Consider the following 17,011-nt stretch of genomic DNA (forward strand, 5'->3'; position numbering starts at 1 on the left):
TAAAAAACTTGGAACCAGACTTTTGACGACTGAAAGTTTGGTCTTATGAACCAATGAGTCAATGTTAGAAATATGTGAGTCCAACCACCCAATATTTGTAAGACTCAAATAAAAGAGGGCCAATGCATGAATTTAGCCTTTATGGATTCCACTGTGTAGCATGGAGGGGTTCATGGTCTGGGGTGGCTTTACTGGTCACAAAGTTGGTGATGTTCATGAAGTCCATGGTAATCTCAACCAGTATAGCTATCATCACATGCCACATCTTCATTACTCAGCAAGATAACAAGCTAAAATACCTCAGTTTTGCAACAAACAATCTGGAGAAGATGGAAAGTGAAGGAAACAAGTGACTTGTATATGAAACATTGTCAATTAAGAAAAAAAATGTTTCAGAATTTTGATCGGTACTATATATTTATGGATGGGGGGTGCGGTGGCACAGTGAGTGGGACCAGGTCCTGCTCTCTGGTGGGTCTGGGGTTCGAGTCCCCGCTTGGGGTGCCTTGCGGCGGACTGGCGTCCCGTCCTGGGTGTGTCCCCTCCCCCTCCAGCCTTACACCCTGTGTTGCCAGGTAGGCTCCGGTTCCCCGCGACCCCGTCTGGGACAAGCGGTTCAGAAAATGTGTGTGTGTGTGTGTATATATTTATGATCATTTCCACCTGTCAGAACAACTACATGTGAGTTTCCCTAGAGTATGTAATCTCAAGCTTAATGCCGGTCCAGATTGAAGGAATTTTAAGCACAGCCTGTATTATCCTTTTTGAAAAGATGCTGCCCTAACTTCAGTGCATCGACTCTAAAAGAACTACAAAAAGAGACAATCCCCTGTAGCATCTGAGATGGGTGTGAAAGCTTATTTCCCAGGGCAAACTGTGAACTGGAAATGTGTCACCTATGTGTTTTGTTGATAGTTATTGCCTTGCCCTTGAGTTATTTCCCTGAGCACATAGTTTTCTCAGGCTAAGCTAACATTCTCCTGGCTGTGGTTTCACTCGTCCCAATCTCCCACATTTTTCATGAGTCATTATTGCATCCTGAACTGAACCCCCCCTTCCCACTGCTCCTGTTCTCACACAGAACATTCAGCGGATCAGTTAGCCAAAAATAATTGGTGGTTGCCTGGCTGAATCCAATAGCCAATAATCTAATAAGTCATCTTGGCGCTATTGAACCTGATGCAACACATGGTTAATTCAATGCCCATTTTGACATCACCCATGTGGACTGGAAAGTTTCCACAGCAGTTTGATAAAACTGGCACCATTATTGCACGTGGGCTGCACCTTCTGGTATGATCATAGCAGAGCATTTGTACATGTTGACTTTAACTGTAGAATTGGGTGTGAGCTCAAGGTACAATGGGGACAGATATAGATTTCGGGGTTCTTTGCGGACTCTCCTTTATCTGACTGTTCCTGTCAAAAGAAACCTGGGCTCCACTTGTGCTGCTGTCGTGCCAGCCTCTCTGCTGGGTCTGCTCAGTTTTGTTAATATTTCATCTTCAACAAGATCTGTTTCCACTAAGGAGCAAAAAGCTTGTTTGATCTCTATAAGTAACAGGCTTAATGAATGTCCTGTTGCTTGGAGATGGATTAATATCAGAGCTGTTATTGCATATGCTGGAATAATTACTATCATGTAATTATTGAGCTTTCCTCAGCTCTATCCAAGGCAACTTATAATGTCAAGATAAGTGTGGTATATTAGAATTCATCATAATATAGTCATATATTGCACAGTAAAACTGTAAAAAATGTATTTTCACAAAACTGATATTATTACATCATATACCAAAATATTATGATCAATAACACTATGTTATTCTGCAATAGATATAAATAGTTTTGAAAACAAGACAACAGTTCAGACAATGAAAATGTAAATTTTATGCTTTGATTTGATCATTCTCTGGAGTAAAACCTTGAACGTTGGTGAAACAAATCCCATTACTTACAATGACTGCAGATTGACAAAGCTGTCAAACTGATCATCGTAGATGTGAATCAGAGGGTTATTTGAAATGTTCCTAAGAAAAGAAACCAACATTAAATAGCTACAAAGCAAACCTGGGCACTGCTACACATTGTCAAATTACAGTATGTGTCCCTGAATTTTACAAAGGCCATTTAGACAATCAATACAGCAGGTTTCTTGAAAACAAATGCGCTATAAGTCATAGTAGATAATAGCCTCAATTCTCACTACATTTTCTTTTATTTGTCATGAGAACCGAATGGGGGTGCGGTGGCGCAGTGGGTTGGACCACGGTCCTGCTGTCCGGTGGGTCTGGGGTTCGAGTCCCGCTTAGGGTGCCTTGCGACGGACTGGCGTCCCGTCCTGGGTGTGTCCCCTTCCCCCTCCGGCCTTACGCCCTGTGTTGCCGGGTAGGCTCCGGTTCCCCGTGACCCCGTATGGGACAAGCGGTTCTGAAAATGTGTGTGTGTGTGTGTGTGTGTCATGAGAACCCTAAAAGTAAAATTCTTGGCAGCTTTAATGACAACAGCTGTTATCTCAGAAACTGTGTAATCCCCTGGACAAATTGGCACATCTATGGATTTTATTAATATCTTTTAATTTACTTCTCAACTTTCTGCTGAAACAAATAGAAGCAGTGAGCAAATGCATAATCAAAAAGAAGACAACATTAATTTGAATATTCAGCATAGTTCAAGTAATTGAGAAGATCCAGGCCTACAAAAAGTATATGGGAAGTATTGTCATAACAGAACAACAATTGATTTTGTTGTATTACCAAATTACTATACTATTACAATTACTATTATATCATCTATATATGGAATTGGTCATTAAACAACGGAAATAGTGCAGGTGCAAAAATAAGTGAAGCCCAAACTGCATTAGTTAAACCAAGTTGGTAAGTAGGATCAGTGTGCATATATAAAAGAAGATATTTCAGTTCATCATAATAAAGGTAAAATCAAAATTATGTGTTCATCCAAAGATTTCATCCAAACTGTAAATCTCATATTATTCTGATGAAACATAAAAAAAGAAAATTCTAAAAAACCTTAGACTCTGGGGTGAAAAATAAAAATTTAGGCAGAGAGAAGTCTAGATAAATATGAATAAAAACTGGAAAATTTTAAGAATTTGAAGCTATAATAGTTTAAACAATTAAAACTGGAATTGTCATGTGGACTAAATTAGTACTGAGATGAACTAGCATCATGGCCAGGGTGTACCTTGCCACAGGGGGATGAGATAGGCTCTGGACCACCACACCCCAGACTTAGACAAGTGGATAATGACAGTAAGTATAGGTGATTATAAGCAGTCGTTTAATAAGCCAAATTTTCTCCAGAAAATAGATAATACATAAATGTACAACTGCCCATCATGACAATAGAACATTTGTCTAAGAAATATAACTTAAACAAATAAATTTAAATACAATTAAGTAACTAAAGAAACTACTTACAACTGCTTCAGGTTCTGCAGATTTCGAAATAAGTATGGTGGTAACTCCTGGATTCTATTTACAGACAGGTCACTGAAATTAAATGATAAAATATTGGTTCATTTTGGATCTGAGGTCAGCGTATTAATCATTTTCAGTGTAAGGGCTCATTTGTTGATTGTGCTTTTCACTAATTTTCCTCCACTCCACTCTTTGAAAAGGCAACTGATAGATGTTATCAACACATATAACTGAAAAAAAAAATCAGAAATCCAGCCTCTCAAGCTCAGCAATTAAAAACACCAAGTGTAAATATTTAAAATTACATCACTGGATAGCAGAGCAAAATTATACTTACAGGTCTATTAATCTTATCATGGTGGAAAATGTTCCCTCTTCAATAGTTTCTATTTTATTCCTACGAAGAGCTCTGAAATCACAAGGAAGAACTTTGTTAGAAATCAATGCAATTTAAGATAGAAAAGAAAAGGAAAAGAAAGGAAAAGAACGACAAAGCCTTTTTTTTTTTTAACTTTTTCATGACATTTTCAGCTGAGCTGTCCACTTCGTTTCAACAGAGTGATCAGTTGTCAGAAGGGCACATACATAAAATATAAGCTTAACACCTTCTGCATCAAATATTAATGTTCAGTTTAGCATAATTTTTGTAGTCTGTCATAAACTGAAATGTAGACATCTGAAGTAAGCAGATTTACATTTGGACTAAGTTCTAGCAAGGAGAAACAGTTGGTTAATATTTAATTTTAACATATTTTTTTAAATGTCAAAAATGTCTGACATGGGCATTCCCACTGTTAGTAACAGAGTCACTATTTTGTTACACTGAATAGTATGTAATTAATGATGCATCACTAATACACAAATACCAGTTTTGCATTTTGCTGTTATTGGCCATGATTTCTTGGTACAAACTGAATATGAAAAACACAATGCTGAATGAAGCTGTCAAACAGTTCTGGGGTATTTGACCCCGAGGGAACTACTCGTTTTCTTCCATTAAAGAAAGAAATAATTCCACAATACCCTTTATAGCCACCATGAGATTGGAATTTTTCTTTCCTGACTTTTCTCATTACTGTCACCAGCAGACAATGTCCTGAAGGTAATCGCGTGTGATAGAAGCTGTCAACTTCATTACGAGTTTGTTTTAACACACGAAATTCACCTTGGATGGAACACAGTCAACAACCATGGTTTTCGAATACAAAGTAGAATATTCTGGAAAACTGTGTGAGAATGCTTAAAGTACTATTTTTTATGCTTAAAAAACTGCATGTGCTATTAGAAAAACACACACACACACAGAGGATCACAGGATGTTCTTTGATACTGGAAAGTGATTTTCATTATACACAAGAGAAGAGTTATGCCAAACTCATCTTTTATTTATCATTTCTTATTCATGAGACCTATGTTTCAACTGATGTTGGTTTTTAATGCCCGAGACAGCTGAGCAACACTCATACTTGTAATGGAAAACATTTTGTGTTGGATGTCTGCCACTACTAATATTGAAACTGAAAGAAACCTGTATTCTGCTGACAGTGACCTTGAGCTCCCTACAAAGAACCTACTCATGGGAGAAGGGCTTGGAGAAGTTCATATCTCCATCTTGGCTTAATTGCCACATCAGCGCTCCGCTCCTGCTCCAGGCTCTGGTCACCTCACTGGGGTAACTCCTTGTTCACTGACCTTTTTGTTTGTAAAACTAGACCTACTGAACAAAGAGACAGCACCACTGCTTTAGGAATCTGTCACAATCTAGCCTTATTTTGCTTTTATCCACCCATTGGCAATCTTGGCTACATTCGTGATCTGAACTGTGGTTTCAGTCTACCAAGAACATGTTGCTCTCAGTCCCAAATGCCAGCTGGACACCTCCTGTCAGGGTTGTCTGTGTTTTAAGAGCTTCCTTTTCCCAACTCTTAATCCTTCAACTTCTTGATCCTTTTCCACCTAAATTCTCTATAGGTGTCAACAGTGTGTTTTCCTCCTTGGTGCAAAATGCTCATGAGCACAGTTCAGTTCATAGCCTTGAGTGCACTGTTGTTGACTCAAAGTTTGAAGAAATATTTTAAAAGAAAGAATAAAGTTTCTTTTTTTTTTTCATTGGTTGGTAAAAACTTCTCCAAAGTCTGAGTTAACAACCATCAGTGTACTGAAGGTTATGAACTAAGCTGTATTCATGAACATTTTGCACCAAGTAGGGAAACACACTGTTCGCATTTCACACTATGGATTTCTCAAATCAAACTGTAGACTTATTTTTTTTTCTTGATTAAGATGACAAACATAAATTAAAAAAATGTAATGAGTTAACACTGAAGGGGTGGAAAAATACTTTTTCATTTTTTATGCTTTGAAGAAACACCAGGTGCAAATTTTTGATAAACACGTCTTCCTATGCTTAATTGTCTTCTCTAGTCATCTTCTCTTGCTGTCCATTGTTCTTTACACTTAAAGCTTTAAATTTCCAAAGAAGGGCCATGTAAATTTCCCTGGTGTCAGATAAATGAATAAACTAAAAATGAAAAATGTAAAAAAACAAATCAGTAAAGAAGTAAATAAAGACAAAACAAATTGACATGATTTTTAAAACAGTGCCTAATGGGGGCAGTTTTAGGCCCCTGCTGCCAGTATCTGTCATGTTCTGCTCCCTATGATAGCTGGCTTTAGCTGACAGCTCCGCACCTGAGAAATGCAAAGCAAAATGCCCAAAGCTTCTTAATCTGTGCAGGGAATGTTGACAATAATTAGAGATGCAATGCAACACAAAGGAACAGAAAAATTTAAACAATCAAGCGCATTAAACAAATAAGCAAATAAACAATATATAAATTGGATTTACAATGTCACTTCAGGAATTTTTTTCCAGTATTCTTAGTGGTTTCTTTCTTAATGGCTGCTAAATAAGAGAAGCACAGGGCTGGGATCCACGCTGTGAAAATTAACTACGTGAAAGTCATCGTTCATCGTTCGTAGTCATTTTAATATGGCCTTTGGCAATGGTGGTTGTCCTTTAAAAATAGCATGCGTCCTCACATAAAGAGCTCTTTTTTGAAAGTTGTTGGCAACAATGAGTCATATGCATCCCGCTGTCAGAACTCACAGAACTGTGAGCGCAGTGCAGTCCTGAAAGGTGGAGGCCTGAAGCAGCGAGATGAGGTTTCCCTCCAATTCCCTGTGTGAAAGATATTTTTAGTTTGTAAACAGCATGGCATCGCCCTTTCAAGCCACCTCCCCTTACACACAGACACACACACACACCCCACCACATTTAAGCAAATTTGCTTATGTACATTTCACAAAAAGATATATATGATTTTATTCCATTTGTGTTCACTTTGTAGCACATTAGATGGTTGTTCCTTGTTTATAATTGCTTCCTTTTATTTGTAATTCACATCACGATGAATGCTGATTTGCCCGTTACTCACAGCCAGTTTAACCTTGGCATCTCCAGACACAGAGACTTCCTCGGCAGCTCTTGAAGTGAATTATTCAGCAGAGACCTGAAACCATATTACACTCAATTAGTGCGGCAGACCAGTGGGTTGGACCAGGTCCTGCTCTCCGGTAGGTCTGGGGTTCAAGTCCCACTTGGGGTGCCTTGCGAGGGACTGGCGTCCTGTCCTGGGTGTGTCCCCTCCCCCTCCAGCCTTACGCCCTGAGTTACTGGGTTAGGCTCCGGTTCCCCGCGACCCCGTATGGGATAAGCGGTTTAGAAAGTGTGTGTGTGTGTAGTGTGGCAGACAATTTTTTACATATATATCCACCTTGATTCTTTATTTATTTACTTAGCTGACACTTGTCTCCAAAGCAACTTACAATGTTAAGATTACAATTACTACAGTTACAAGCTTACAATTATTTACCCATTTATACAGTTGGGTAATTTTACTACAGCAATTCCGAGTACCTTGCTCAAGGAAACTACAGCCAGAGGTGGGGATTGAATCTGCAACCTTGTGTCCAAAGGCAATAGCTGTCACCCTTCCAAAGGCAACTCAAAATATGCTTATATATACACCATACCAATGAAACGAGTTATTATAATTTTTTTGCTTATATTCTTTCACTCGGTCTAGAATAACTTTTATACCACACAAACACACACACACACACACACATATATGTATACACACACACACACACATTTTCAGAACCGCTTGTCCCATACGGGGTCACGGGGAACCGGAGCCTACCCGGCAACACAGGGTGTAAGGCCAGAGGGGGAGGGGACACACCCAGGACGGGACACCAGTCCGCCGCAAGGCACCCCAAGCGGGACTTGAACCCCAGACCCACCGAAGAGCAAGGACTGTGGTCCAACCCACTGCGCCACCGCACCCCTCATCACATATATGTATATTCAGTTTTAATACATATTAAGAGCATATATATATATATATATATATATATATATATATATATATATATATATAAAACCCTAGAGGCCAACCAACAACCCTAGAGGCCAACTCCAAGCAAATTGCACAAGTCACCATCAAGTGCGGCATCTACCAAGGAGATGCATTTTCCCCACTGCTGTTCTGCATAGGCCTGAACCCCCTCAGCCAGATCATCACCAAGACTGGCTACGGATACCGACTAAAGAATGGAGTAAACATCAGTCACCTCCTCTACATGGATGACATCAAGCTGTATGCCAAGAGTGAACGAGACATCCATTCCCTGATCCACACCACCAGGATCTATAGCAATGACATCGGAATGTCATTCGGACTGGATAAGTGTAGCCGGATGGTAACAAAGAGAGGGAAGGTAGTCAGAACTGAGGGGATTGTACTACCAGAAGGCAACATAGCAGATGTTGAGGACAGCTACAAGTACCTTGGAATCCCGCAGGCGCATGGGAATCATGAAGAGGCCGCAAGGAAAGCAGCAACCGCCAAATACCTGCAGAGAGTAAGGCAAGTCCTGAGAAGTCAGCTGAATGAGAAGAACAAGGTCCGGGCTACCAACACCTACGCCCTGCCGGACATCAGATACCCCGCTGGCATAATAAGCTGGCCAAAAGAGGAGATAGAAGCCACTGACATCAAGACAAGGAAGCTCCTGACAATGCATGGAGGGTTTCACCCCAAATCCAGCACCCTGAGGCTGTACACTAAGCGGAAAGATGGAGGCTGAGGACTAGTGAGCGTCAGAGCCACTATCCAGGATGAAACAACAAAGATCCTTGACTACATCAGGAAGATGGCCCCGACTGATGAGATACTTAGTGAATACCTCAGGCAGCAGAAACCCGAGAAGGAGGACGAGAAAGAACAGGAACCATCATGGAAGGACAAACCCCTACACGGTATGTACCACCGGCAGATTGAAGAAGTGGCTGATATCGAAAAATCATACCAGTGGCTGGACAAAGCTGGACTGAAAGACAGCACAGAGGCACTAATCATAGCAGCACAGGAACAAGCTCTAAGTACAAGATCAATAGAGGCCGGGGTCTACCACACCAGGCAGGACCCCAGGTGCAGGCTGTGCAAAGATGCCCCTGAGACAATCCAGCACATAACAGCAGGGTGTAAGATGCTAGTGGGCAAGGCATACATAGAACGCCATAACCAAGTGGCTGGCATAGTGTACAGGAACATCTGTGCCAAGTATGGGCTGGAAGTCCCAAGATCAAAGTGGGATACACCCCCAAGGGTGGTCGAGAATGACCAAGCTAAGATCCTGTGGGACGTCCAGATCCAGACTGACAAACTGGTAATGGCTAACCAACCGGACATAGTAGTGGTGGACAAACAGAGGAAGAAAGACGTAGTGATAGATGTCGCCATCCCAAGCGATGGCAACATCAGAAAGAAAGAACATGAGAAGCTTGAGAAATACCAAGGACTGAGAGAGGAGTTAGAAAAGATGTGGAATGTGAAGGCAACAGTGGTCCCCGTGGTAATCGGAACACTTAGGGCTGTAACCCCTAAGCTGGGAAAGTGGCTCCAGCAGATCCCGGGAACAACAGCCGAGATCTCTGTCCAGAAGAGTGCGGTCCTAGGAACAGCTAAGATACTGCGCAGAACCCTCAAGCTCCCAGGCCTCTGGTAGAGGACCCGAGCTTGAAGGAGTAAGACCGCCCGCAAAAAGGGGGGGGGGGGGGGGGAATGGGGAATTTTTTTTTTTTTAAATATATACATATATATGTACATGTACATATACATATATGCTCGTAATTATATAATTACATGGGGCACCTGCTAGTCTAGTGCTTAGAGGTGCTACCGTTGGAAGCTTCAAGTTCAGAGCCCCCCCTCCACCTAGTCTCCATTGTTCCAGTAAAATTTTCCAGCTGTGTAAATGAGTGCATTATCGTCAGAAAATCAATTTTCTAAGTTGCTTTGGAGAAAAACATAAACCAAATGAGTGAGATTTAAATATATTTAAATTGTCTTTATTATATATTTATATAATATACATACATAATTAGAAGACTAATGGGATTATGTTGTGAACAAGACATCTCTTTAGTGCATTTATTTTTTTGATACATCATAGCAATATTGCAACAATTGACACAAAAAAAAAAATTACTGATAATTGTGCCAATCTTCCAGGTTTCTTTTGGAGTACTTCACTGCACTGAAATTCAAAGCTTGTGTAAGACACCTTCTCACTTAAACACTGCCTCCAGAGGTGAAAGTGAAGCCGGTATGAAGTGCAAGAAAACTGTGTGTCTTATGACTGAGCTGTGACCCTACTAAATTTCTTAGCTTCAGCTCATGTTGCCTGAATAATGGAAATAAACTATTTCCAGCATAAATGAATCAGACTCGTGATCATATAACAGCGTATGTGCTCTGTGCCATAAAGTATAGAAGTGATCATTAAAGGGTCTATGAGCTCAGCACTTTTTTCTTATTGATTACTAGTTTAGCTGTTCTCCAAAGCAAATTTCAGTTTTAGATTTCTGTACTAATTATTTACTGATTTATGCAGCTATAACTTTTTTTACAGTATCAGTTCTGAAAAGTATCACAGTGGGAGCAGGATGCAAACCTGGGTCCTTTGAGTCCTAACTACTATACTTCCTTGCTGGCCCTATTTAGGCCCTGTATATTCAAGTTCAACACCCAAACATGCCACAGCCATAGGAGTCAGAACAAATAATAAACATAAACAACACTCAAGCACTCACTGAACTGATACCAAAGGCTAAATTGTCATACTTACAAGAAAAACAATGACTTTAGGCCTTCAAATGACTTTTGTCGTATTAGCGCTATTTTGTTTTCATCCAGAATTCTACAATAAAGAAAGAAGTGAGTGAATTGAGTGTTTGTAAATGTATAGCAGATATTATTTTGGACAGACTTCACATAGCATAGAAGTAACAATAGTGCACAGCAAGCGTAAAGGGCATTTTAAAGGACAGGCATTTAGACTGTGTGTGGAATAATTACAGTTCTCACACTGAAAGCATGCAAATGGCCTTGAGCGCACAGTGATATACAAACATTTAAGATTTAATGTGGAAAAAGCATTCATGAACTGTGGCTTAGAAAATACATTTCCCCAAGTCGCTTTTTACTTTAAGCATTTGAAACTGGCTGACTGCTGTTTACATCCATAGTTACCTCTATATATGTTTATGGTTGCTTAGAGAATGCCTCTAATCAAAGCAGGCTACTTCCTGTGTTAAACTTAGTCTAATGAAGTTACTCAAATGAAGAACTTTGCTCAAAGAATGCAACAGTAAAGCCCCTTCTGCTCTGTTAAAGAAGACAGCAGTTCAGCTGCAGTTGATGCATGGAAACACCCAATCTTTGGTTAAAAAAGAAAACAAAAACGCTTTCCGTATTGAAAAATAGTTATATTAAGCAGTTTGACTTTTCCAAAAGCATGCTAACACAATGAGGGTTTCTGAAGGATTGCTTTTAACATAATGGGAGCAGCCTTGTAGTTATAGTTAAATTTGAAGGTCTGAACAACAGCTGCATTTATTGCTAACAAAGTTACAGTTTTTTAGATTCTAATATGAATATAACATGCAGGCATCCCTCAATTTATTAACTCTCTTTTGTAACAATGGCTTTTGGCTTTGATACCCAATTTTCAATTTCTAGAAGTAAAACCAGTGAAATTAATTTTATGTAGTGAATATTCAAAAAGGGGGGTGCTGGGATTTGAGTCCTGCTTGGGATGCCTTGTGATGGACTGGTGTCCCGTCCTGGGTGTGTCCCTTGCGCCCTGTGTTGCCGAGCTAGGCTCCAGTTTACTACAACCCCTCTCGGGACATACGATTCTGTGTGTGTGTGTGTGTGTGTGTGTGTGTGTGTGTGTGTGTGTGTGTGTGTGTGTGTGTGTGCATATCCAAAAAAATGTGAAAGTCATGCATCATGCAAGTGACACAGAAGTGCAGTTATGTACTATAGTTGGTGTTAGAGTACCACTATCTGTGTCCTGTTAGTTTCTGGTTTCGAATTTGCTTTGTTTTGAAGTATTTGTGCAACATCAGTGCAAGAATGACTGTGAAGTCTCCACCAACCGTCACAAAAATTAGCTTTTCTGCTCTGTTAAACTGTTCTGCCAGTGAGTATAGCAACAGTTCATTACAGTAAATTGCCTGGATTATCTTAAATTGTTGTCTGTACTGATTTTTAACACACATTTCAGTTTTCAATGATTGTTGCTGTAAACTGGATATAAAGAAAACACAATTCAGATCTGAAGCTTACTGTCTTGAAACATACTTATTAAGGACTTCATTAAATGTTTCCTAATCATGAAGTGAATTATTTTATATCTCATGCTGAAATCATAGGTTAGTAGTTATATAGATGTTTTACAGTATTTTGGGGTTTTTAAATAGGCAGGAAACCTATATTTTTCCTGTTTAAAATAATGAGAAATATTCTTTTTCTATATGAAATTTCAGTTTTTGGACCGCTTTAAGGGCTGAATGATTTTCATAAAATGAGGCATTACTGTATAATTAATTTACATAACAAATAAACAACAATTTAAGAATGTAAGAATGTAAACTGGAACAGGACAAGAGGATGTTCTGAAATGTCACTTACAGCCACTCAAGGCTTTGTAGGTCCCTGAAAACGCCAGCCCTCAGAGCTGAAATCTTGTTCTGACTGAGGAATCTAGTGAAAGAAAGCAAAATGGAATGGTGAAATTAAGATGTCTTTCTGGAATTTAAGTAGTTTCATTTTTTTTTTTTTCTATTTCAGCTTAATACCTGAGACCTTGCTCAAGTGACTGCAGCAGCTATATTGCCGAAACCTTTATATGTAACATACAAATGCAACCACAACTTCACCGTAACTACAATGTCTCCAGTGCAAAGCCCAAGCAGCCAGTTTTAACACTAGGAAGCAGTGCAACTGTTAAGTGACAAACATGAAATCCACTATTATTTACAGTTCATTCATGAAGTATTCAGACCCTTTCACTTTTTTCACTTTTCTTTGTTACAACCTTATGCTAAAATCTTTTCAATTAATTTTTCATACTCACGCTACAATTAATACCCATTAATGACAAAGTGAAAACAGGCTTTTAGAAATTTCTGTAAATTACTTAAAAATAAAAAATGAAATGTCATATTAACATAAGTATTCAGACCCTTTCCAATGACACTTGAAATGTAACTCGGGTGGATCCAGTTTCTGAGATTTTTCTGTTTGGAGTCCACCTCTGGTAAATTCAGTGAACTGGACATGATCTGGAAAGACACACACCTGTCTATATGAGGTCCCACAGCTGGCAATGTGTATCAGAGCAACAGCCAAGACATGGGGTCAAAGGAATTGCCTGCAGTGCTTAGAGACAAAACTGTATCGAGGGACAAATCTGGGGAAGGCTACAAAAAATTTCTGCAGCATTGAAGATTCCCAAGAGCACAGTGACCTTCATAATTCTTAATGGAAAAAGTCTGGAACAACCACAACTCTTTCTCAAGCTTGATACCTGGCCAAACTGAAGAAACTGGGCAGAAGGGCTTTGCTAAGAGACATGACCAAGAACCCAATGGTCGCTCTGGTTGAGCTCCAGCGATCTTGTGAGGAGATGGGAAAAACTTCCAGAAGTACAACCATCACTGCAACACCCCACCGATCTGGGCTTTATGCAGAGCGGCCAGATGGAAGCCTCTCCTCAGTAAGACACATCCTGCTTGGAGTATGCAAAAAGGTACCTAAGGTCTCTCAGACTGAGAAACAAGATCCTCTGATCTAATGAAACCAATTCTAAGTGTCATGTCTGGAGGAAAGCAGGCACCACTCATCACCTGCACTATACTATCCCATTGGTGAAGTATGGTGGTGGCATGATGCTGTAGGCTTGTTTTTCTGCAGGGACTGGGAGACTAGTCAGAGTCAAGGAAAAGATGAATGGAGCAGAGTATAGAGATATTCTTAATGAAAACCTTCTCCAGAGCACTCTGGACCTCAGACTGGGCTGAAGGTTCACCTACCAAATGGGACAATGACCTAAAAGACAAAGCAAAGACAATGCAGCAGTGGCTTAGGGACAACTCTGTAAATGTCCTTGGGTGGCCCAGCCAGAGTCCGGACTTGAATCGAATTGAACATCTCTGAATGAACCTGAAAATAGCTGTCTGACGGTATCTATCCAACCTGACAGAGCTGGAGAAGATCTGCAGAGGAGAATGTCAGAAAATCCCCAAATCCAGGTATGCAAAGCTTTTCACATCATACCCAAGAAAACTTGAAGTTGTAATGGTTGCCAAAGGTGCTTCAACTAAGTCCTAAGTAAATGGTCTGAATACAGGCAGTCCCCGGATTATGAATGAGTTCCCTTTCTAAGTCTGTCTTTAAGTTGCAATTGAATGTAAGTCAGAACAGTTGGGTAAGGTTTGTGTCTAACATCAGGTAGTCAAATGTTTGTCTCAGTATATAGCATATCATGTACCTTTCTATGGATTAAAAAACATTAAAGAAACACTTCCGGATACACTGAAACATCTTTAATGTAATAATAATAATAATAACTGTGGATAAGCATTCAAGAAGATTTTCATGATACATGTACATGGTACTTGTATCTATGACAATAAACTTGATATGAAACTTGAACTTGAACTTGAATACAATGTAATGATGTAATGATAATAATAATAATGATAATAATAATAACAATAATAAATTTAACTACATACTAGAGAGAGACATAGAAAGAGATAATAATAAATGTTACTACAGTATTTATAATAGAGAGAGAGGAGGAGGAGAGAGGGAGAATGTGTGTGTGTAGGTATAAGAAACATTAAAGAATCTTTAATGTTCACTTTTCCAGTGTTCACTGGCATTTCACCTTTTTCCGATCGCTTTATTTCCACTGTAATTTCAATCATAATCGTTTTCCTTTTTGTTGATGCATCACCATCACTTGCATCACATTTACACTTTGGTGCCATGGATAAGAGGGTAAAACAAACAAAAAAAAATAAAGCCAATTACGATAACACACACGAGATACTGTTCCTGTCATACTGAACAAGCAGGAAACTGAGGTAGGTGTGTGTGGACCAAATCACGGGATCTGTATTGTCGGTACACAGGGGAGTAGGTGAGATTCGTGGCCGGAGGGACAGGCGTGGTTTGATTGATGTACAAACACAGGTCTTGGGGAGATTCTGATGTTGTAGTCGAGGAGGCGACGCAAGTTTCAGGAGCCGTGGACATCAGATCAGGAGCAGGAATGAGGAGAACCAGAGACTTGGAAGGACGGGTAGGTTGTTGTAGGTTCACTTGAGAGCACTGGAGAGACAGGTTTCTGAAATGAGACTCTGCAACCAGGGTGTGCAGGTGCAGCTTTTTTATACTCCGCTGCTTTGATTTCGGGCAGGTGCGGACAGTCAGGACAAGGTTGTGGGCGTGACAGTCTGACTGAAAAGAAGGAAGTCGTTGTCCACAAGCTGATGAACCATTATAGATGCGCAATGTTTTTATGCACGTCGCAAAGTAGTGCACATTTGTTGTTACTAGTCATTGTATGTAATTCAAATTTTTAATATAGTAGGCTTTACGGGGGAGCGGGGCGGGGTTCGTACTATGGGTTTTACGTAAGTCGAACATTCATGAACCAGGGAGTGCCTGAACTTATGTCAATGTGATATATCATTTTTTTTATTTTTAGTAAATTTGAAAAAAATTCTAAAATTCTCTTTTTGTTTAATCATTATGGGGTATTGAATGTAAATTGATGAGGGGAAAAATAAATTAGAAAGATTTTAGCAGAAACCTGCAACATTAAAAAAATGTGAAAAGTGAAGGGGTCTGAATACTTTCTGAATGCACTCTATACTTTCATCAGTATTTGCTATCCCAGGCCAGTGCTTCCAGTATAGGCTCTGGATCACTGCGAGCAAGCAGTTTTTGAAATTGGATGAATGGATTAGTATTTGTGCTAAAAATTGTTGTTGATAAAAGTCATGACTGGAAAACAGGAACTGTTCCATAATTATAAACCAAGTAAAGAAACATAAATAAAAAACAGTACACACACACACTTTCAGAACCGCTTGTCCCTTACGGGGTCACGGGGAACCGGAGCCTACCCGGCAACACAGGGCGTAAGGCCGGAGGGGAAGGGGACACACCCAGGACAGGACGCCAGTCCGTCGCAAGGCACCCCAAGTGGGACTCGAACCCCAGACCCACCGGACAGCAGGACTGCGGTCCAACCCACTGCGCCACCGCACCCCCTCCTAAAAAACAGTACTTCTGTAGAAATCTAAAGTCAGTGCTCAGTCTTACCACCACTTTACACATTTCATACATACTTTTTTACCTGAACAAAAGGACAGCAGACTTATATATCTTCTGGCAAATAATCTTTTCCCACAGATTAATAATTTGCAGGATATTGCAAAATAGTAGAAGACTAACATATGATGGCAAATTTACAACTTCAGTTAAGGACCACACAGACAAAGAACTTACAGTTTCCTTAGTACATAAAGTCCTGAAAATGCACGGCTGGAGATGTATTTTACACTGTTATTCTGCAGGTGTCTGAAAAGGAAAGAGCAAGCAGAGTGAAGCAAGTAACTATAAACTGTGAAATAATGATTTTTCTCTCACAGTAAGGTGGTCAAAACAAGGAAGGAAGAAAACTGGCTTTAACATATATAATCATACACAAGGAGTGACTTGAAAATTAGTCTGAACATGAAATTCGTGAGGAGGTGATCGCAATGAGTGAAAACCTGCTCTAAACAGCATACAGCTCTGAACACTTTCTGAGCATCTTTGCCATACAGGACATACACTACAGTATATTGGTATACTTTATATTCACTGAAAAAACATTTAATGTTTCATTTAATGGCTGTCTGGTTGTTTGAAACATAAAAAAATCAGTCTGCCTTTATCACAACAGATTATGGAATGATTTCATTTTTTAAATTATTTACTTGCAGATAGTTCGGACTGCTGGAAGAATTATCAGCACACCCCCCCCCCCCCCCCCCCCACAGTGCTCCAAGAACTGTACTCGTCCAGAGTCAGTAAAAGGGCTAGCAAAATCATTCTACACCCCTCACATCCAGGCCACTTCCTCTTTGATCC

At 39.8% G+C, this 17,011-nt stretch overlaps 1 protein-coding gene across 1 annotated transcript in view; it reads right to left on the minus strand.

The window, feature by feature from the left end:
- Positions 1-17,011, minus strand: part of rxfp2l (relaxin family peptide receptor 2, like) — a 34,039-nt gene that overhangs the window by 4,120 nt on the left and 12,908 nt on the right. Inside the window, exons 6-13 of the mRNA XM_018728428.1 lie at positions 16,385-16,456; positions 12,491-12,562; positions 10,641-10,712; positions 6,881-6,955; positions 6,553-6,624; positions 3,781-3,852; positions 3,444-3,515; positions 1,959-2,030 (exon numbers count right to left, since the gene is read on the minus strand). Coding sequence (XP_018583944.1) covers positions 1,959-2,030; positions 3,444-3,515; positions 3,781-3,852; positions 6,553-6,624; positions 6,881-6,955; positions 10,641-10,712; positions 12,491-12,562; positions 16,385-16,456 — 579 coding nt within the window. The remainder of the gene's footprint in view (positions 1-1,958; positions 2,031-3,443; positions 3,516-3,780; positions 3,853-6,552; positions 6,625-6,880; positions 6,956-10,640; positions 10,713-12,490; positions 12,563-16,384; positions 16,457-17,011) is intronic.

The sequence above is a fragment of the Scleropages formosus genome, chromosome 14 (assembly GCF_900964775.1).
Source record: "Scleropages formosus chromosome 14, fSclFor1.1, whole genome shotgun sequence".
Taxonomy (NCBI): Eukaryota; Metazoa; Chordata; class Actinopteri; order Osteoglossiformes; family Osteoglossidae; genus Scleropages; species Scleropages formosus.